Genomic DNA, 18357 nt, shown 5'->3' with positions numbered 1-18357 from the left:
TGGCCTCATGGGGATGGGTCAGGGAAGAGATAGGGGAGGCCAGGAGATGCTGAGGATAAATAGGGACATAATATAGTGCACCTGAGAGAGGGCCATGGCCTCATGGGGATGGGTCAGGGAAGAGATAGGGGAGGCCAGGAGATGCTGAGGATAAATAGGGACATAATATAGTGCACCTGAGAGAGGGCCATGGCCTCATGGGGAAGGGTCAGGGAAGAGATAGGGGAGGCCAGGAGATGCTGAGGATAAATAGGGACATAATATAGTGCACCTGAGAGAGGGCCATGGCCTCATGGGGAAGGGTCAGGGAAGAGATAGGGGAGGCCAGGAGATGCTGAGGATAAATAGGGACATAATATAGTGCACCTGAGAGAGGGCCATGGCCTCATGGGGAAGGACCAGGGAAGAGATAGGAGAGGCCAGGAGATGCTGGGGATAAATAGGGACATAATATATTGCACCTGAGAGAGGGCCATGTCCTCATGGGGAAGGGCCAGGGAAGAGATAGGGGAGGCCAGGAGATGCTGGGGATAAATAGGGACATAATAAAGTGCACCTGAGAGAGGGCCATGGCCTAATGGGGAAGGGCCAGGGAAGAGATAGGGGAGGCCAGGAGATGCTGGGGATAAATAGGGACATAACATAGTGCACCTGAGAGAGGGCCATGGCCTCATGGGGAAGGGCCAGGGAAGAGATAGGGGAGGCCAGGAGATGCTGGGGATAAATAGGGACATAACATAGTGCACCTGAGAGAGGGCCATGGCCTCATGGGGAAGGGCCAGGGAAGATATAGGGGAGGCCAGGAGATGCTGGGGATAAATAGGGACATACCATAGTGCACCTGAGTGAGGGCCATGGCCTCATGGGGAAGGGCCAGGGAAGAGATAGGGGAGGCCAGGAGATGTTGGGGATAAATAGGGACATAATATAGTGCACCTGAGAGAGGGTCATGGCCTCATGGGGAAGGTCCAGGGAAGAGATGGGGGAGGCCAGGAGATGCTGGGGATAAATAGGGACATAACATAGTGCACCTGAGAGAGGGCCATGGCCTCATGGGGAAGGGCCAGGGAAGATATAGGGGAGGCCAGGAGATGCTGGGGATAAATAGGGACATAACATAGTGCACCTGAGAGAGGGCCATGGTCTCATGGGGAAGGGCCAGGGAAGAGATAGGGGAGGCCAGGAGATGCTGGGGATAAATAGGGACATAATATAGTGCACCTGAGAGAGGGTCATGGCCTCATGGGGAAGGGCCAGGGAAGAGATGGGGGAGGCCAGGAGATGCTGGGGATAAATAGGGACATAACATAGTGCACCTGAGAGAGGGCCATGGCCTCATGGGGAAGGGCCAGGGAAGAAATAGGGGAGGCCAGGAGATGCTGGGGATAAATAGGGACATTATATAGTGCACATGAGAGAGGGCCATGTCCTCATGGGGAAGGGCCAGGGAAGAGATAGGGAAGGCCAGGAGATGCTGGGGATAAATAGGGACATAATATACTGCACCTGAGAAAGGGCCATGGCCTCATGGGGAAGGGCCAGGGAAGAGATAGGGGAGGCCAGGAGATGCTGGGGATAAAAGAGGAAGCTACAAGTGAGAATGATAATAAACAGGAAAGCTGACATGCCCAAAGAGCGCCCCCTGCCCTGCGGTGCCATGGCACAGGTCGCACTACCCTAGTTACGGCCCTGCCCGGATATTCTTATGGGACTTGATTAGTCTGCAAGAAATGAGTAGAGAGACATTTGGAAGGGCTGAGGTCTTGTAATCATGAAGTTGTTTTACCAGAAACATAACATCATATTAGCATAACCTTGAGGATAAATGATGCCCCAGTCATGGCTGGTCTCCATGTTCTACTTCTTTGGGGAGTTTTCCCAGTATACCAGGTTATTAAAGTCCTCATTAATAGAGTGAGAACAGATGGGCAGACATCTCTTTAATCTTATATTTATGGCTTTCTGTAAGAAGAACCTTCTGAGTGGTGTCCAGTGATAAAGGATCCCGTGGATAGGAAGATAGAAAGCGGCTTTAGGAAACGTCATTTTTCCTTAGGAACGATACTTAAGTCCTATGTGGCTATGGCTCCAGTCTCAGGAGTGCTTAGACTATGGACACAGGACCTTCATATAAGGATACACAAAGGAAAAAGACAATATACAATACTAGTAAAATAGACCCGGAATATGCTGGCTCACCTCAGCCAGTTATACCCCCTGTTGCTGATGTAGTGGTCCTTCCTTCTTGGTGGTCTATCCCATCACTGCGTTGGGAGTCATTGGCGAGCTCCAGCTCTCACTGTGAATGTCTGAGATGGGACAGACCACCGCCGATTATTATACCGTATAGCGAAAGCAATGAAGTAATGCAAAAAGGAATTGATTTATTTTTTTTGTGAAGGATTTTCTTATGTCTCTTACCCGGATCATGGGTTTGTGTTTTCCTGGAGACCCTCTGTGATGAGTACAATTGCTATTTCTCCCTTTAATGCAGACTTGGGCAAGACGTGATCTTTTTGTGGAGCTAGAAAGCCTCTGGCTGGCAGGGCATGCTGATACTTGTAGTCACACAACAGCTGGAACAACGCAGCTTGCTTATCTCTGGTTTCATGTTTAAATGCTGAGATCTAGTTCTAGTGTGTTCAGCATTTTCACAAAGTTATTATCTTATTTTAATAGCTCCATTTCTATTGCGAATGCTTATCCTCATTATCTACACCTGTAATAAGCACTGCACACAGTATTGTGTCTATTATATACTAAATTTTATTTTGATCTCCTGGACACAAACATACATAGGATGAACAACTTCTGTGCGCTTAGCAATTTTATTTATATTCACAGTGTAGTAAAGTTGAAATAGAATAGGAGAAAATATAAAACTTTTCCTAGTTTATTCATTGCACTTCCTAGAGCTCTGCTGCCACCTTGTGTAGAAATTGTAATCTGCACCCACAATCCTGCTTACAGCGTGTTATGCAGGAGCCGAGCTTTGCAAACCAGTGCTACAGTATACTAGGGAATAAATGGTTCTCAGTGCAGCAGTACAGGCTGCATATCTGATATAGGGGAAGAGAGGGTGCTGGTTTGGATGTTCCTGTAACAGTCATATAGAAGTAAGCTGATTCACAACGCACGTCATCCAGTCTTCCTCGTAGTATAACTGCGGCAGGCAGCATGCGATAAGGCAGCATGCGATAAGAGGGAGACTGGCGTTTTGTGAAATAACCAGAACAAGAAAATAACAATGGGCCTGATTCATTACCAATCGTAACTGCGATTACGCACGCAGATAGACGATTGTTGTGTGTATACATCGCAGTGTGCGAAGATCTCACTGCGATCACAGATACTACGCAGACACATCGCAGAGTGATTGACAGTAAGTGGCCATTTGGGGGTGGTCGGCGGAAGTGCTTTTGAACGCCGTTACGGGGGTGCGTGTATAAATTAGCCATTGCGATGGTATACGCAGCTTGAACTCCCACTGCGTGCGATGAGGTTAGAAATTTCTGGGAAAGGTCTGACCTTGTGCAAGTGTGCGTGAGGCTACGATGGTGCTCCATGTTACCGATGGTTTTGCTAAGTATTACGGATGTGAGTAAGGGGAAGTGGGCGTCCTTATGTTAGGCTGCGACAGCATTGCGTTTGCAAACATTGCCATATTTTCGCAGTGTGTCTGCGTGTGTAATCGCAGCTGCGATCCGTAATGTATCAGGCCTAATGTATGGAAAAACACTAAGATCACGCCTCATATTGGACCTGATTGTGAGTAGAACCCAGCGGCCATGTTTTCTGTCTGCACTGCGCATGGGCCTCCTAATCTTGTTATTACAGAGTCGCAGATCAGATGTAGGTGGCAGAAATGAATGGGTCATTCCTGGGCAGTGACTGGCAGGTAACAGGGTGGTGGCTGATCACACTCACTGACATATAGGGGCTGATACAGAGGCGCACGCTATTGTCGCAGTGGCAATAATATGCAAATGGTAGCAGCAGCCTCCCCTTGTGCGCCAGATTGTGCGAGCCCTGAGGCGCTCGTTTACCATGCCCCTGGCTGCAGCAACACTGCCGGTGGGTCTAAGAGATCCACTATCGGCGCGCCATTGCGCTCACCATCCACACTTGCACCTTCCTATGGCCGCTGCAGTATCAGCTTTTGAAGTACAGCTAAACATGGCCTCTGTGTCAATTAGTATTGAATGGTGATGCAGTGTTGTGAGTCCTGAGATGTGATGCAGTGTTGTGAGTCCCGAGATGTGATGCATTTATGTGAGTCCTGAGATGTGATGCATTTATGTGAGTCCCGAGATGTGATGCAGTGTTGTGAGTCCCGAGATGTGATGCAGTGTTGTGAGTCCCGAGATGTCATGCAGTGTTGTGAGTCCCGAGATGTCATGCAGTGTTGTGAGTCCCGAGATGTGATGCAGTGTTGTGAGTCCCGAGATGTGATGCAGTGTTGTGAGTCCTGGTAACTAAAACATAATAGAGATTCCCTGGGACAACTTCATATCCAGGGTGTTTTGACAAGACACAATAGGTCTTTATTTGGTTCATTTGGGAAAGGGGGGGGGGGGGGGGAGATAAATGCTTTCCATTATTCTCTTCATGGCTATTTTAATGCAATTAGTGTGATCCCAGAAATGTGACTCCACCACTATTTTCAGCGAGCTCTCCTAGCTGGTGGATGTTTTATAAGGTCTGATGCTGGTGTATGGTCCTAACAAAGAGATACCTACTATACCTCTGACAGCCCCTAATGAGTCAGTGAGATCCCGATGTGTCTCCCCCATTGCAGAGTCAGTGAGATCCCGATGTGTCTCCCCCATTGCAGAGTCAGCGAGATCCCGATGTGTGTCTCCTATTGCAGAGTCAGTGAGATCCCGATGTGTCTCTCCCATTGCGGAGTCAGTGAGATCCCGGTGTGTCTCTCCCATTGCGGAGTCAGTGAGATCCCCATGTGTCTCTCCCATTGCAGAGTCAGTGAGATCCCCATGTGTCTCCCCCATTGTGGAGTCAGGGCCTGATTCAGAGCCGGACGCTATTTGCGCTCGCTCATTCAGAAAAAGGGGTCGGATATTTAAATTGAGCACTCGCCCTTTGCGGTCTGTTGACGCCTCTATGTCTGAGTGAGCGAGCGAACGAAACATGCGCTCGCTATTTTGTAAAGACGCCCCCAGGCCGCTCGCATCCTACGGCATCTCCGCTATTTGATTAATCGAGTACATCGAAAGGCGTCTGAACTGCTCGCAATGATTGTGGTTGGATTTTCCTACTGCAATCATGCGAACAGTTCAGGTTAAGAAACAACCAAGTGACGTGGTCGATGACGCTGCTTTGTTAATTATGCACACCCTTAAAACGCCCGTTTTGACCGTTTGGCACGCCTGCGTTCGGATCACCACTCCCCGTTTTCAAGCACCTTCCCCTGTTACCACCCACAAACGCCTCATCCTGTCACTCAAATTAGCAGGCTCTCGCTATTTTGTGAGTGCTCGATTTCTGACCGCAATGACTGGTTGGCGCATGCGCATTATGACCCATACACATGTGCAGATGTGCGAACATCGCTCAGAGCGAACGAGCGGCCGCTTACGAGCGGCTCTGAATCAGGCCCTCAGTGAGATCCCGATGTGTCTCCCCCATTGCAGAGTCAGTGAGATCCAGGTGTGTCTCCCCCATTGCGGAGTCAGGGAGATCCCGGTGTGTCTCCCCCATTGCGGAGTCAGGGAGATCCCGGTGTGTCTTTCCCATTGCAGAGTCATTGAAGTGCTGCTCACAGGGGTAAATACAGCTCGAGGCCGGCTGTGTGTCCGGTACAGGGCACATATGTTATGAAGCGGCATCTTACATAGGCAGAGGTTGAATGAGAGGTCCTGAACGGAGTAGGCAGAAGATTGTGCCTCATTTTGCAGGGCAATATCACTACAATGAGGGGGTGGAGAGAGGGGTGCATTTTAAGGGACATTACCATGCACCACTATACTCTATAAACTGACTCATATTCTTCATAACTACACTGACGAGACTCAACGCTTCCTATGGTCTATGTAACCACCAAAGAGGATCATGCTCCGTCCCTAAATCCTCATCTAGCACCAGCAATGCTAGAAATGATGGAGTACATAGCTTACACTCCCAATATAGTGATTATCAGCCCCAGGCTCTAATGGAGGGTTGTGGACATTAATTGCTGGTTGACGGGTTGTTGATCAGAAAAAACCTCTTAGAGATTATCAGCTGCATTAAAGTGCTGGGCTGTAGGGGCAGCTATGATTCTCTAGATGGAGACCCCTGGAGTGGGGTGCCTCCCTGGTCACAGTATAATGGGGTCCGTAAAAGGGGTAAATGGGGGTTTTGGAGAGTCTCTGATCAACTAAACTATATTTAATAACTGTGTATTTCTCTATGTTTTTCTCTTGATATAACAGGAAGAGGTCTAAAGCTGGCCACACACTAGACTAGCTTTCATCCAACCAGCCAACTAGTTGATTGGTTGGAATGAAAATCTGGTAATGTATGGGAGTAACTAATGATCAGCAATTTGCTCCTAAATGCCAGAAAACAGATGAAAATGGCGTCAGACAAGTTTGTTAAATGTTTGATCTAAACAATTTGTTTATACAACAGTTTTTGTCCATTTTCCGGCGTTTGGGAGCAAATTGCTGATTGTCATTTGCTTTCATCCCTTACCAGATTTTCATACCAACCAATCAACTAGTTGGATGGTTGGATGTACGTTGGGCTAGTGTGTGGCCAGCTTTAGAGACCAAAGGGGAGATGCATCAAATTTTGGAGAGATATCAGGTGGAGAAGACAACCAATCACTTCCTGTCATGCCACAGACTGTGCTAGATAAGGTTGCTTCAGGCACCTCTCTATTTTATCTCTTTAAAAGGCTGGATACATCTCCCCCCAAATCTTGTGTACCTGTGGTTGGCTCTCACTCTGGCAGGGGGTACCTGTGGTCGGCTCTCACTCTGGCAGGAGGTAGCTGTGGTTGGCTCTCACTCTGGCAGGAGGTACCTGTGGTCGGCCCTCACTCTGGCAGGAGGTACCTGTGGTCGGCCCTCACTCTGGCAGGAGGTACCTGTGGTCGGCCCTCACTCTGGCAGGAGGTACCTGTGGTCGGCTCTCACTCTGGCAGGGGGTACCTGTGGTTGGCCCTCACTCTGGCAGGAGGTACCTGTGGTCGGCTCTCACTCTGGCAGGAGGTAGCTGTGGTTGGCTCTCACTCTGGCAGGAGGTACCTGTGGTCGGCCCTCACTCTGGCAGGAGGTACCTGTGGTCGGCTCTCACTCTGGCAGGGGGTACCTGTGGTCGGCTCTCACTCTGGCAGGGGGTACCTGTGGTTGGCCCTCACTCTGGCAGGAGGTACCTGTGGTCGGCTCTCACTCTGGCAGGAGGTACCTGTGGTCGGCTCTCACTCTTAGGTCTTGGTTTCGGGTGCATCTGGCTGGGTCCGCCCGCCATACTTTAAGGTGATCTTTTCTCCTCCGCCTCTTACGCTGCGCACATTTGAAATGTGTAACCTTCACATCAAAGTGCAACCTCCTCCCTTTAATATAAGTAAAGGTAAGTCCTCCCCATAGAACACTGCTTTGTCTAGTGTCATATATGGCTTATCTTATACATGAGCGTGGGGACTGTGGGCCTGATTCAGCAAGGTATGCACAGGAGAGAACGCGCACGCACTTGGACAATGTTTTAGCTATGAGCATGCGTATGCATCGCAGTGCGTGCGCACGAACTAGCTATTGCGATGGGCACTGCGTTTGTAGAGGCTACGCAGACCCAGACCACAGTGATTGACAGGAAGTGCCGTTTGTGGGTGGAGACGGAGGGGTGCGTCTGTGCGTTCGGACGCCGTTGCAGGTGCGTGCATAAGTTATCCACTGCAATACCATACACAGCCTGAGCGCTGACCATAGCGATTCCTGAGTGAGGTCTGACCTGCCTTACCTGTGTGTACAGGTCCGATGTTACTCCATGTTACCGATTGTTTCGCTACATTTCCCAAGTATACGGATATGTGTAAGGGGAAGTGATCGTCCTTATGTTAGGATGTGATCGCAATGCGATTACAAACATTTGCATAACACCGCTGATGTTAGTAACTGCGCTGTGTGCGTATTAGCAGAATAGCGATCCTTGCTAAATCAGGCCCAGTATGTGTTATAGTCAGACAAATATCTTCAGTCGGAAACCAGCCACATATAATGATACTATGGATTTGAAGAATACGCACAATTTGGTAACAAAGAAGATGACCCCATAGCGGTGATGTATATGTCTCTTTTCTCTGACACAGCAGAACCTATGTGAGGGGGCTGGATGGCGCCTTTCATTCACTATAGTCCACTTTTCATCTACACAAACTCAAGGCAGCAATTTTGTGCAATGAACTTATATTCAGCCTATCAATAAACTGGAATCTGCTGACATCATTGAGGCATGAGGCACAGCAGTCCCATGAATATTGGTATAGCTTACATATGGCTGTTTCCCCTCTGCTTAGAACTGTGTAATGACTTGGTATGACTGTCAGGGACACCAGCCACGTATGGAAGGAGCAGCCGCCATATATTCCAGGTCATTCTCTTACAAATCTGCTTTTCACTCACAACCATCCAGCTGTATGTTACTAATATCCCCGTTGGTAAGTACAGGCGCATCCTCTACTTCCAACCCACCCTGGAGGTCACTGTCTACCGTCTGGTTGCCCTTGCTGTTGACGGACATGAGTTGCAAAGCCTCGCCCTTCTCATTGAGTTCCGCCAGCTCTTTGGCGCTGCAGGTAGGGGTTGGGGTCTCGTCGGTGTTATGAAATGTATCATAGTCCACTTCATAGAAGCCTTCTTCCAGCGTGAGGACAGGCATGAAACGGTGGCCCCAGAGGACCTCTCTCTCCACATAGGAGCTTCGAGCTTGACATGTCATGCCTGCAAAAAAGAATACAGAGAACTGTTTAATATCTAAGATAAACCTACGATTAACCTTTGCTGGGATGCGCTGGTGAGTTCAACATCCAAAATACCAACAATGAGAACAGGGACACCGGGCCTCATTCTGAGTTTGAAGCAGCTGTGTCACTATCTGTGTTGTTTGGTGATTGCCCGTCTGTGACTTTATGCAAATGGAACTACAAAGCCCCTCCCTGGTGCACATCCACGTGTATGATGTACAAGGACTAAGATGCCCCCTGTCAACATCTGTAGATGCTGTAATACCGCCTTGTGCGTCTTTAGATGCCACCATTGGTTTCACCATTGAAACTTGCACCAGCCCCATGGTAAGTGCAGATTTTAAGTTTGAGTGTGGCCTACAAAGTGAGTGAGTAAGTGTCTGTACACACAAACACTTCAGTGACACTCCCATAACATGCACATAATATGGAGCATCACCGTAGCCATCTCACCCCACCAAAGGCAATCACAGCTGCTCCTTTCAGCATACACACTGTGTAATGCAGGCATCCTACGGGTTTTCAGGGTTTTTTCGCACACATGCAGTAACAAATAATTGCTCACTCAGATTCAGGCCAAACCCGGCATGCCGATTTGTTAATAATGGGATTTAAAACATTTTAATACTGTTGGTTTAGAGCTTCAAACCACATTTGCCAACTCTACAGCAATGGCCGGGAGACTCCTGAAAAATGGGTGGCACTCCAAGGCAAGGGCAAGTCTGCTGGTCTTCCTGCTTCCTCGTGCACCCCCCACTTACTGAAAGTGGACGGTCCAGAAGGGGCAATTGAGGTGTTTCACGTTGAATTGCATCTTTGTAGCCCCATCCTAATCTAGGCATTGTATAGTGGGGGGTGGGGCCGCGATCGCGATGCATTGCCCATCTATGACGCTACCATGCCCTTTCTTTGCCGACCTGGCTGCCCCTTCCCAGAGAGATACAAAGTGTAGAGAGATAAAGTACCAACTAATCATCTCCTAACTCATTTTTTCGAACACAACCTGAAAAGTGAGCTGATTGGTTGGTACTTTACCTCTCTACAAGGTTTGATACATGTCCCCGATGATGTGGTACAATTTGCCATTCTATATACAGTATTCTATGTGATTCGTTCAGCTGATTGCAGCCAGGCGTTATGTGTCTGTGTATTATCACCGTTATATATAACTGGTAGCTGTATGTATATAGTATAGTGTATCTCTGTATTATGTGTCTGTGTATTATCACCGCTCTCCTCTGTTATATATAACTGGTAGCTGTATGTATATAGTATAGTGTACCTCTGTATTATGTGTCTGTGTATTATCACCGCTCTCCTCTGTTATATATAACTGGTAGCTGTATGTATATAGTATAGTGTACCTCTGTATTATGTGTCTGTGTATTATCACCGTTATATATAACTGGTAGCTGTATGTATATAGTATAGTGTACCTCTGTATTATGTGTCTGTGTATTATCACCGTTATATATAACTGGTAGCTGTATGTATATAGTATAGTGTATCTCTGTATTATGTGTCTGTGTATTATCACCGTTATATATAACTGGTAGCTGTATGTATATAGTATAGTGTATCTCTGTATTATGTGTCTGTGTATTATCACCGTTATATATAACTGGTAGCTGTATGTATATAGTATAGTGTATCTCTGTATTATGTGTCTGTGTATTATCACCGTTATATATAACTGGTAGCTGTATGTATATAGTATAGTGTATCTCTGTATTATGTGTCTGTGTATTATCACCGTTATATATAACTGGTAGCTGTATGTATATAGTATAGTGTACCTCTGTATTATGTGTCTGTGTATTATCACCGTTATATATAACTGGTAGCTGTATGTATATAGTATAGTGTACCTCTGTATTATGTGTCTGTGTATTATCACCGTTATATATAACTGGTAGCTGTATGTACATAGTATAGTGTACCTCTGTATTATGTGTCTGTGTATTATCACCGTTATATATAACTGGTAGCTGTATGTACATAGTATAGTGTACCTCTGTATTATGTGTCTGTGTATTATCACCGTTATATATAACTGGTAGCTGTATGTATATAGTATAGTGTACCTCTGTATTATGTGTCTGTGTATTATCACCGTTATATATAACTGGTAGCTGTATGTATATAGTATAGTGTATCTCTGTATTATGTGTCTGTGTATTATCACCGTTATATATAACTGGTAGCTGTATGTACATAGTATAGTGTACCTCTGTATTATGTGTCTGTGTATTATCACCGTTATATATAACTGGTAGCTGTATGTATATAGTATAGTGTACCTCTGTATTATGTGTCTGTGTATTATCACCGTTATATATAACTGGTAGCTGTATGTATATAGTATAGTGTATCTCTGTATTATGTGTCTGTGTATTATCACCGTTATATATAACTGGTAGCTGTATGTATATAGTATAGTGTACCTCTGTATTATGTGTCTGTGTATTATCACCGTTATATATAACTGGTAGCTGTATGTATATAGTAGGGGTGTGCACCGGCCACTTTTTGTGTTTTGGTTTTGGATCTGGATCTTTCTTCGTGTTTTGGATCTGGATTGGTTTTGCCAAAACCACCCTTCCGTGTTTTGGGTTCTGGGTTTTGTGTTTTGGATCTGTATTTTTTTTTAAAAAAGCATAAAAACAGCTAAAATCACAGAATTTGTAGGTTTTTCTGCTCCTATGCTATTATTAACCTCAATAACCTTAATTTCCACTCATTTCCAGTCTATTCTGAACACCTCACACCTCACAATAGTGTTTTTATGTCCAAAAGGTTGCACTGAGGTAGCTGGATGACTATGCTAAGCGACACGAGTGGGCGGCACAAACACGTGGCCCATCTAGGAGTGACACTGCAGTGGCAGACAGGATGGCAGTTTGAAAAACTAGGCCCCAAACTGTACATAATGCAAAGAAAAAAAAGAGGTGCAAGATGGAATTGTCCTTGGGCCCTCCCACCCACCCTTATGTTGTATAAACAGGACATGCACACTTTAACAAACCAATCATTTCAGCGCCAGGGTCTGCCACACAACTGTGGCTGAAATGATTGGTTCGTTTGGGCCCCCACAAAACAAGCTGGCAATTAATGTGTCCCTGCACAAACTGGCTCTATGGAGGCAAGATGTCATCCTCATCCTCCTCATCCACCGATTCCTCACCCTCTTCAGTGTGTACATCCTCATCCTCACAAAGTATTAACTCGTCCCCACTTGAATCCACCACCACAGGTCCCTCTGTACCTTCTGGAGGCTGGTCTCCCTGGAAGAGCTGATAATTCATTTTGATGAACATCATCTTCTCCACATTCTGTGGAAGCAACCTCCTACGCCTTTCGCTGACAAGGTTCCCGGCTGCACTAAACACTCTTTCGGAGTACACACTGGAGGGGGGGGGCAACTCAGGTAAAATAGAGCCAGTTTGTACAGGGGCCTCCAAATTGCCTCTTTTTCCTGCCAGTACAGGTATGGACTGTCTGCCATGCCTACTTGGATGCTGTCACCGATGTAATCCTCCACCATTCTGTCAATGGTGACAGTATCATATGCAGTGACAGTAGACATGTCAGAAATTGTTGCCAGGTCCTTCAGTCCGGACCAGATGTCCAAACTTGGTCCTGCCTGCCCTGCATCACCGCCAGCGGGTTGCTTAGGATACCTAAGTTATTTCCTGGCAGCCCCAGTTGCAGGAGAAAATGAAGAAGGAGCCGTTGACGTGTCACGTTCCGCTTCAGCTGACAGTGTGTTCACCAGCAGGTCTTTGCACCTCTGCAGGCTTGTGTCGGCCGGAAAGAGAGACACCACATAGGCTTTAAACCTAGGATCGAGCACGGTGGCCAAAACGTAGTGGTCTGATTTCAACAGATTGACCACCCTGGAATCCTGGCAAAGCGAATGAAGGGCTTCATCCACAAGTCCCACATGCCGAGCGGAATCGCTCCGTCTTAGCTCCTCCTTCACTTTCTCCAGCTGCTTCTGCAAAAGCCTGATGAGGGGAATGACCTGACTCAAGCTGGCAGTGTCTGAACTGACTTCACGTGTGGCAAGTTCGAAGGGCTGGAGAACCTTGCACAACACGGAAATCATTCTCCACTGCGCTTGAGTCAGGTGCATACCCCCTCCTTTGCCTATGTCATAGGTGGATGTATAGGCTTGAATGGCCTTTTGCTGCTCCTCCATCCTCTGAAGCATATAGAGGGTTGAGTTCCACCGCGTCACAACCTCTTGCTTCAGGTGATGGCGGGGCAGGTTCAAGAGTGTTTGCTGGCGCTCCAGTCTTCGGCACGCAGTCGCTGAATGGCGAAAGTGGCCAGAAATTTTTCGGGCCACCCAAAGCGTCTCCTGCACGCCCCTGTCGCTTTTCAGAAAATTCTGCACCACCAAGTTTATTGTGTGAGCAAAACATGGGACGTGCTGGAATTTGCCCAGATGTAATGCCCGCACAATATTGGTGGCGTTGTCAGATATCACAAATCCCCAGGAGAGTCTAAGTGGGGTAAGCCACTGGGCGATGATTTCCCTCAGTTTCTCTAAGAGGTTGTCGGCGGTGTGCCTCTTACTGAAACCGGTGATACACAGCGTAGCCTGCCTTGTAACGAGCTGGCATTTCTGAGATGCTGCTACTGGTGACGCTGCTGCTGTTGCTGCGTAAGGTGATACATCTACCCAGTGGGCTGTCACAGTCATATAGTCCTTAGTCTGCCCTGTTCCACTTGTCCACATGTCCGTGGTTAAGTGGACATTGTGTACAACGGCATTTTTCAGGACACTGAGGACACTTTTTCTGACGTTTCTGTACAGTCTCGGTATCGCCTGCCTAGTGAAGTGGAATCTAGACGGGATTTGGAACCGGGGACACACTACCTCCATCAATTGTCTAAATCCCACTGCACTAATGGCGGATACCGGACGCACGTCTAACACCAACATAGCAGTCAAGGCCTCAGTTATACGTTTTGCTTCAGGATGACTGCTGTCGTACTTCATCCTCCTCGCTAAGGACTGTTGGAGGGTCAATTGTTTAGTAAAAGTAGTGGTGTTCCTACTTCCTCTCTGGGATGATGAACGACTCCCAGCAGCAGCAACAGCAGCAGCGGCAGCAGTAGGCGTAGCAATGCAGGATCCTCCGGAGGAATCCCGGATAGGAGAGTCAGTCATGCCAGTGACATGGCCTGCAGGACTACTTCCGATCCTAACTAAGGAGGAAATTGACGAGGAGGGAGTTGACGGTGTGGTTTGCAGGCGCTTGGATACAACAGGACAACGGGATTTAGGTGTCCCTGGACTGCTTACAGTCTTAGCCAAAGTTTCTGAACTTGACAGTAACTTTTTATGAACGCGCTGCAGGTGCCGTATAAGGGAGGATGTTCCTAGGTGGTTGACGTCCCTACCCCTACTTATTTCACCTTTTACATATGGTACATATGGCAAGACAGTTGTTGTCCGGATTTGGATAGAAATATTGCCAGACCAAAGAGGTGGAATGTTTGGTCTTCTGCCCAGGCATGACCGTGATGGGCTTTTTCATCCCACGGACAACAACTGTCTCCCCCGGAGCCTGATTTAAACAAACCACATCACCATCAGAATCCTCCTCGCCAACTTCCTCCTCAGCGCCAGCTACACCAGTATCCTCATCCTGTTGTACTTCAACAGTGACATCTTCAATTTGCATATCAGCAAGTGGACTGTGGGTGCTCCTTTCAGCACTTGCAGGGGGCGTGCAAATGGTGGAAAGAGCCACCTCTTCCCGTCCAGTGCTGGGAAGGTCAGGCATCGCAACCACCACCACACTTGGACTCTCTTTGGGGATTTGTGATATCTTCTTAGAAAGCACAGTTCTTCGCTGTGCTTTTGCCAGCTTAACTCTTTTGATTTTTTTAGTGGGAGGAGTGCTTCCATCGTCATGTGAAGCTGAACCACTAGTCATGAACATACTAGGGATCGACCTTAGCTGTTCCTTGCCACTCCGTGTCGTAAATGGCATATTGGCAAGTTTACGTTTCTCTTCAGCTGATTTAAATGTCTTTTTCAAGGTCATTTTCCTGAACTTTGCCATTTGGGATTGTATGTGCCCTCTACTATGACATTGGGCATCGGCCTTGGCAGACGACGTTGATGGCATGTTATCGTCTATGTCATGACTAGTGGCAGCAGCTTCAGCACTAGGAGGAAGTGGTTCTTGATCTTTCTCTATTTTATTTTTATCGGAGAAAGTTTGGTCCTCCATTTATGTTATATCGATTTGATATATACGTGCGGCTAAACACAGAAAATAATTTTTTTTTGGGTTTGGACTGGAGTGTACTTTGTGGGTTACAGCACCCTTTAACGGTCAAGCCAGCCGGCCCTTTACTTATGACACAGGCGCACGCTTGGCACTACTTTGTTGATGCACGTGCGGCTACTGCGCACACAATTCACAAACACAGAAAATAATTTTTTTTTGGTTTGGACTGGAGTGTACTTTCGGGGGTTACAGCACCCTTTAACGGTCAAGCCAGCCGGCCCTTTACTTATGACACAGGCGCACGCTTGGCACTACTTTGTTGATGCACGTGCGGCTACTGCGCACACAATTCACAAACACAGAAAATAATTTTTTTTTTGGTTTGGACTGGAGTGTACTTTCGGGGGTTACAGCACCCTTTAACGGTCAAGCCAGCCGGCCCTTTACTTATGACACAGGCGCACGCTTGGCACTACTTTGTTGATGCACGTGCGGCTACTGCGCACACAATTCACAAACACAGAAAATAATTTTTTTTTGGTTTGGACTGGAGTGTACTTTCGGGGGTTACAGCACCCTTAACGGTCAAGCCAGCCGGCCCTTTACTTATGACACAGGTGCACGCTTGGCACTACTTTGTTGATGCACGTGCGGCTACTGCGCACACAATTCACAAACACAGAAAATAATTTTTTTTTGGTTTGGACTGGAGTGTACTTTCGGGGGTTACAGCACCCTTAACGGTCAAGCCAGCCGGCCCTTTACTTATGACACAGGCGCACGCTTGGCACTACTTTGTTGATGCACGTGCGGCTACTGCGCACACAATTCACAAACACAGAAAATCATTTTTTTTTGGTTTGGACTGGAGTGTACTTTCGGGGGTTACAGCACCCTTTAACGGTCAAGCCAGCCGGCCCTTTACTTATGACACAGGCGCACGCTTGGCACTACTTTGTTGATGCACGTGCGGCTACTGCGCACACAATTCACAAACACAGAAAATATATTATTTTTTTAGCACTTGGGGGGAGCACCCCTGATGGACAGAGCACCCCCTGGACAACACTACAGCACCTCTTTAGGACTGGGACACTGCACAGGACTTTGGAGTGGACACAGCCCCTATGGAGAACTGACTGCACAACACAGTCCAGCCAGCCCCTATGGACTTTGAAGTAGTGGACACAGCCCCTATTAACAACAGCAGCACAGCACAACACAGCCAGCCCCTATGGACTTTGAAGTAGTGGACAACAGCAGCACTACACTACACTACACTACACTACACTACACAGCCCTAACTCCCACCCTCCCTCTTCACTGTCCACAGCCGAGTGAGAAAATGGCGCCGACGCGGGTACCTTATATAGGATCCAAAACCCGCGAGACTCGGAAGGCGGGATGATGACGTTTTGCCTCGATTTCAGATCCGAGTCAGGCGGGAAAAGTCGAGCCTGACTCGGATCGGACTCGGATCGGGGGGGCTCGGGGGGGTTCGGATTTCAGAAATCCGAACCCGCTCACCCCTAGTATATAGTATAGTGTACCTCTGTATTATGTGTCTGTGTATTATCACCGTTATATATAACTGGTAGCTGTATGTATATAGTATAGTGTATCTCTGTATTATGTGTCTGTGTATTATCACCGTTATATATAACTGGTAGCTGTATGTATATAGTATAGTGTACCTCTGTATTATGTGTCTGTGTATTATCACCGTTATATATAACTGGTAGCTGTATGTACATAGTATAGTGTACCTCGGTATTATGTGTCTGTGTATTATCACCGTTATATATAACTGGTAGCTGTATGTATATAGTATAGTGTATCTCTGTATTATGTGTCTGTGTATTATCACCGTTATATATAACTGGTAGCTGTATGTATATAGTATAGTGTACCTCTGTATTATGTGTCTGTGTATTATCACCGTTATATATAACTGGTAGCTGTATGTATATAGTATAGTGTACCTCTGTATTATGTGTCTGTGTATTATCACCGTTATATATAACTGGTAGCTGTATGTATATAGTATAGTGTACCTCTGTATTATGTGTCTGTGTATTATCACCGTTATATATAACTGGTAGCTGTATGTATATAGTATAGTGTATCTCTGTATTATGTGTCTGTGTATTATCACCGTTATATATAACTGGTAGCTGTATGTACATAGTATAGTGTACCTCTGTATTATGTGTCTGTGTATTATCACCGTTATATATAACTGGTAGCTGTATGTATATAGTATAGTGTACCTCTGTATTATGTGTCTGTGTATTATCACCGTTATATATAACTGGTAGCTGTATGTATATAGTATAGTGTACCTCTGTATTATGTGTCTGTGTATTATCACCGTTATATATAACTGGTAGCTGTATGTATATAGTATAGTGTATCTCTGTATTATGTGTCTGTGTATTATCACCGTTATATATAACTGGTAGCTGTATGTACATAGTATAGTGTATCTCTGTATTATGTGTCTGTGTATTATCACCGTTATATATAACTGGTAGCTGTATGTATATAGTATAGTGTACCTCTGTATTATGTGTCTGTGTATTATCACCGTTATATATAACTGGTAGCTGTATGTATATAGTATAGTGTATCTCTGTATTATGTGTCTGTGTATTATCACCGTTATATATAACTGGTAGCTGTATGTATATAGTATAGTGTACCTCTGTATTATGTGTCTGTGTATTATCACCGTTATATATAACTGGTAGCTGTATGTACATAGTATAGTGTACCTCTATATTATGTGTCTGTGTATTATCACCTCTCTCCTACGTTATATATAACTGGTAGCTGTATGTATATAGTATAGTGTATCTCTGTATTATGTGTCTGTGTATTATCACTGTTATATATAACTGGTAGCTGTATGTACATAGTATAGTGTACCTCTGTATTATGTGTCTGTGTATTATCACCGTTATATATAACTGGTAGCTGTATGTACATAGTATAGTGTACCTCTGTATTATGAGTCTGTGTATTATCACCGTTATATATAACTGGTAGCTGTATGTACATAGTATAGTGTACCTCTGTATTATGTGTAAATAGGTGCTGTCATCATCCTATGTAGGGTCCTGCAGACACTTTGTGGCTCCT

At 46.2% G+C, this 18357-nt stretch overlaps 1 protein-coding gene across 1 annotated transcript in view; it reads right to left on the bottom strand.

The window, feature by feature from the left end:
• Positions 1-6740: 6740 nt before the first annotated feature.
• The window catches only part of LOC148453940 (G protein-activated inward rectifier potassium channel 4-like), a 200208-nt gene continuing 188591 nt past the window's right edge, over positions 6741-18357 (bottom strand). The window contains exon 3 of the mRNA XM_088461470.1: positions 6741-8942. Coding sequence (XP_088317596.1) covers positions 8617-8942 — 326 coding nt within the window. The 3' untranslated portion in view covers positions 6741-8616. The remainder of the gene's footprint in view (positions 8943-18357) is intronic.

This window comes from Taudactylus pleione, unplaced genomic scaffold (assembly GCF_031769625.1).
Source record: "Taudactylus pleione unplaced genomic scaffold, aTauple2 ptg001059l, whole genome shotgun sequence".
NCBI lineage: Eukaryota > Metazoa > Chordata > Amphibia > Anura > Myobatrachidae > Taudactylus > Taudactylus pleione.
Note: the sequence above shows the minus strand (reverse complement) of the source record. Positions and strands in the feature narration are given on the sequence as shown.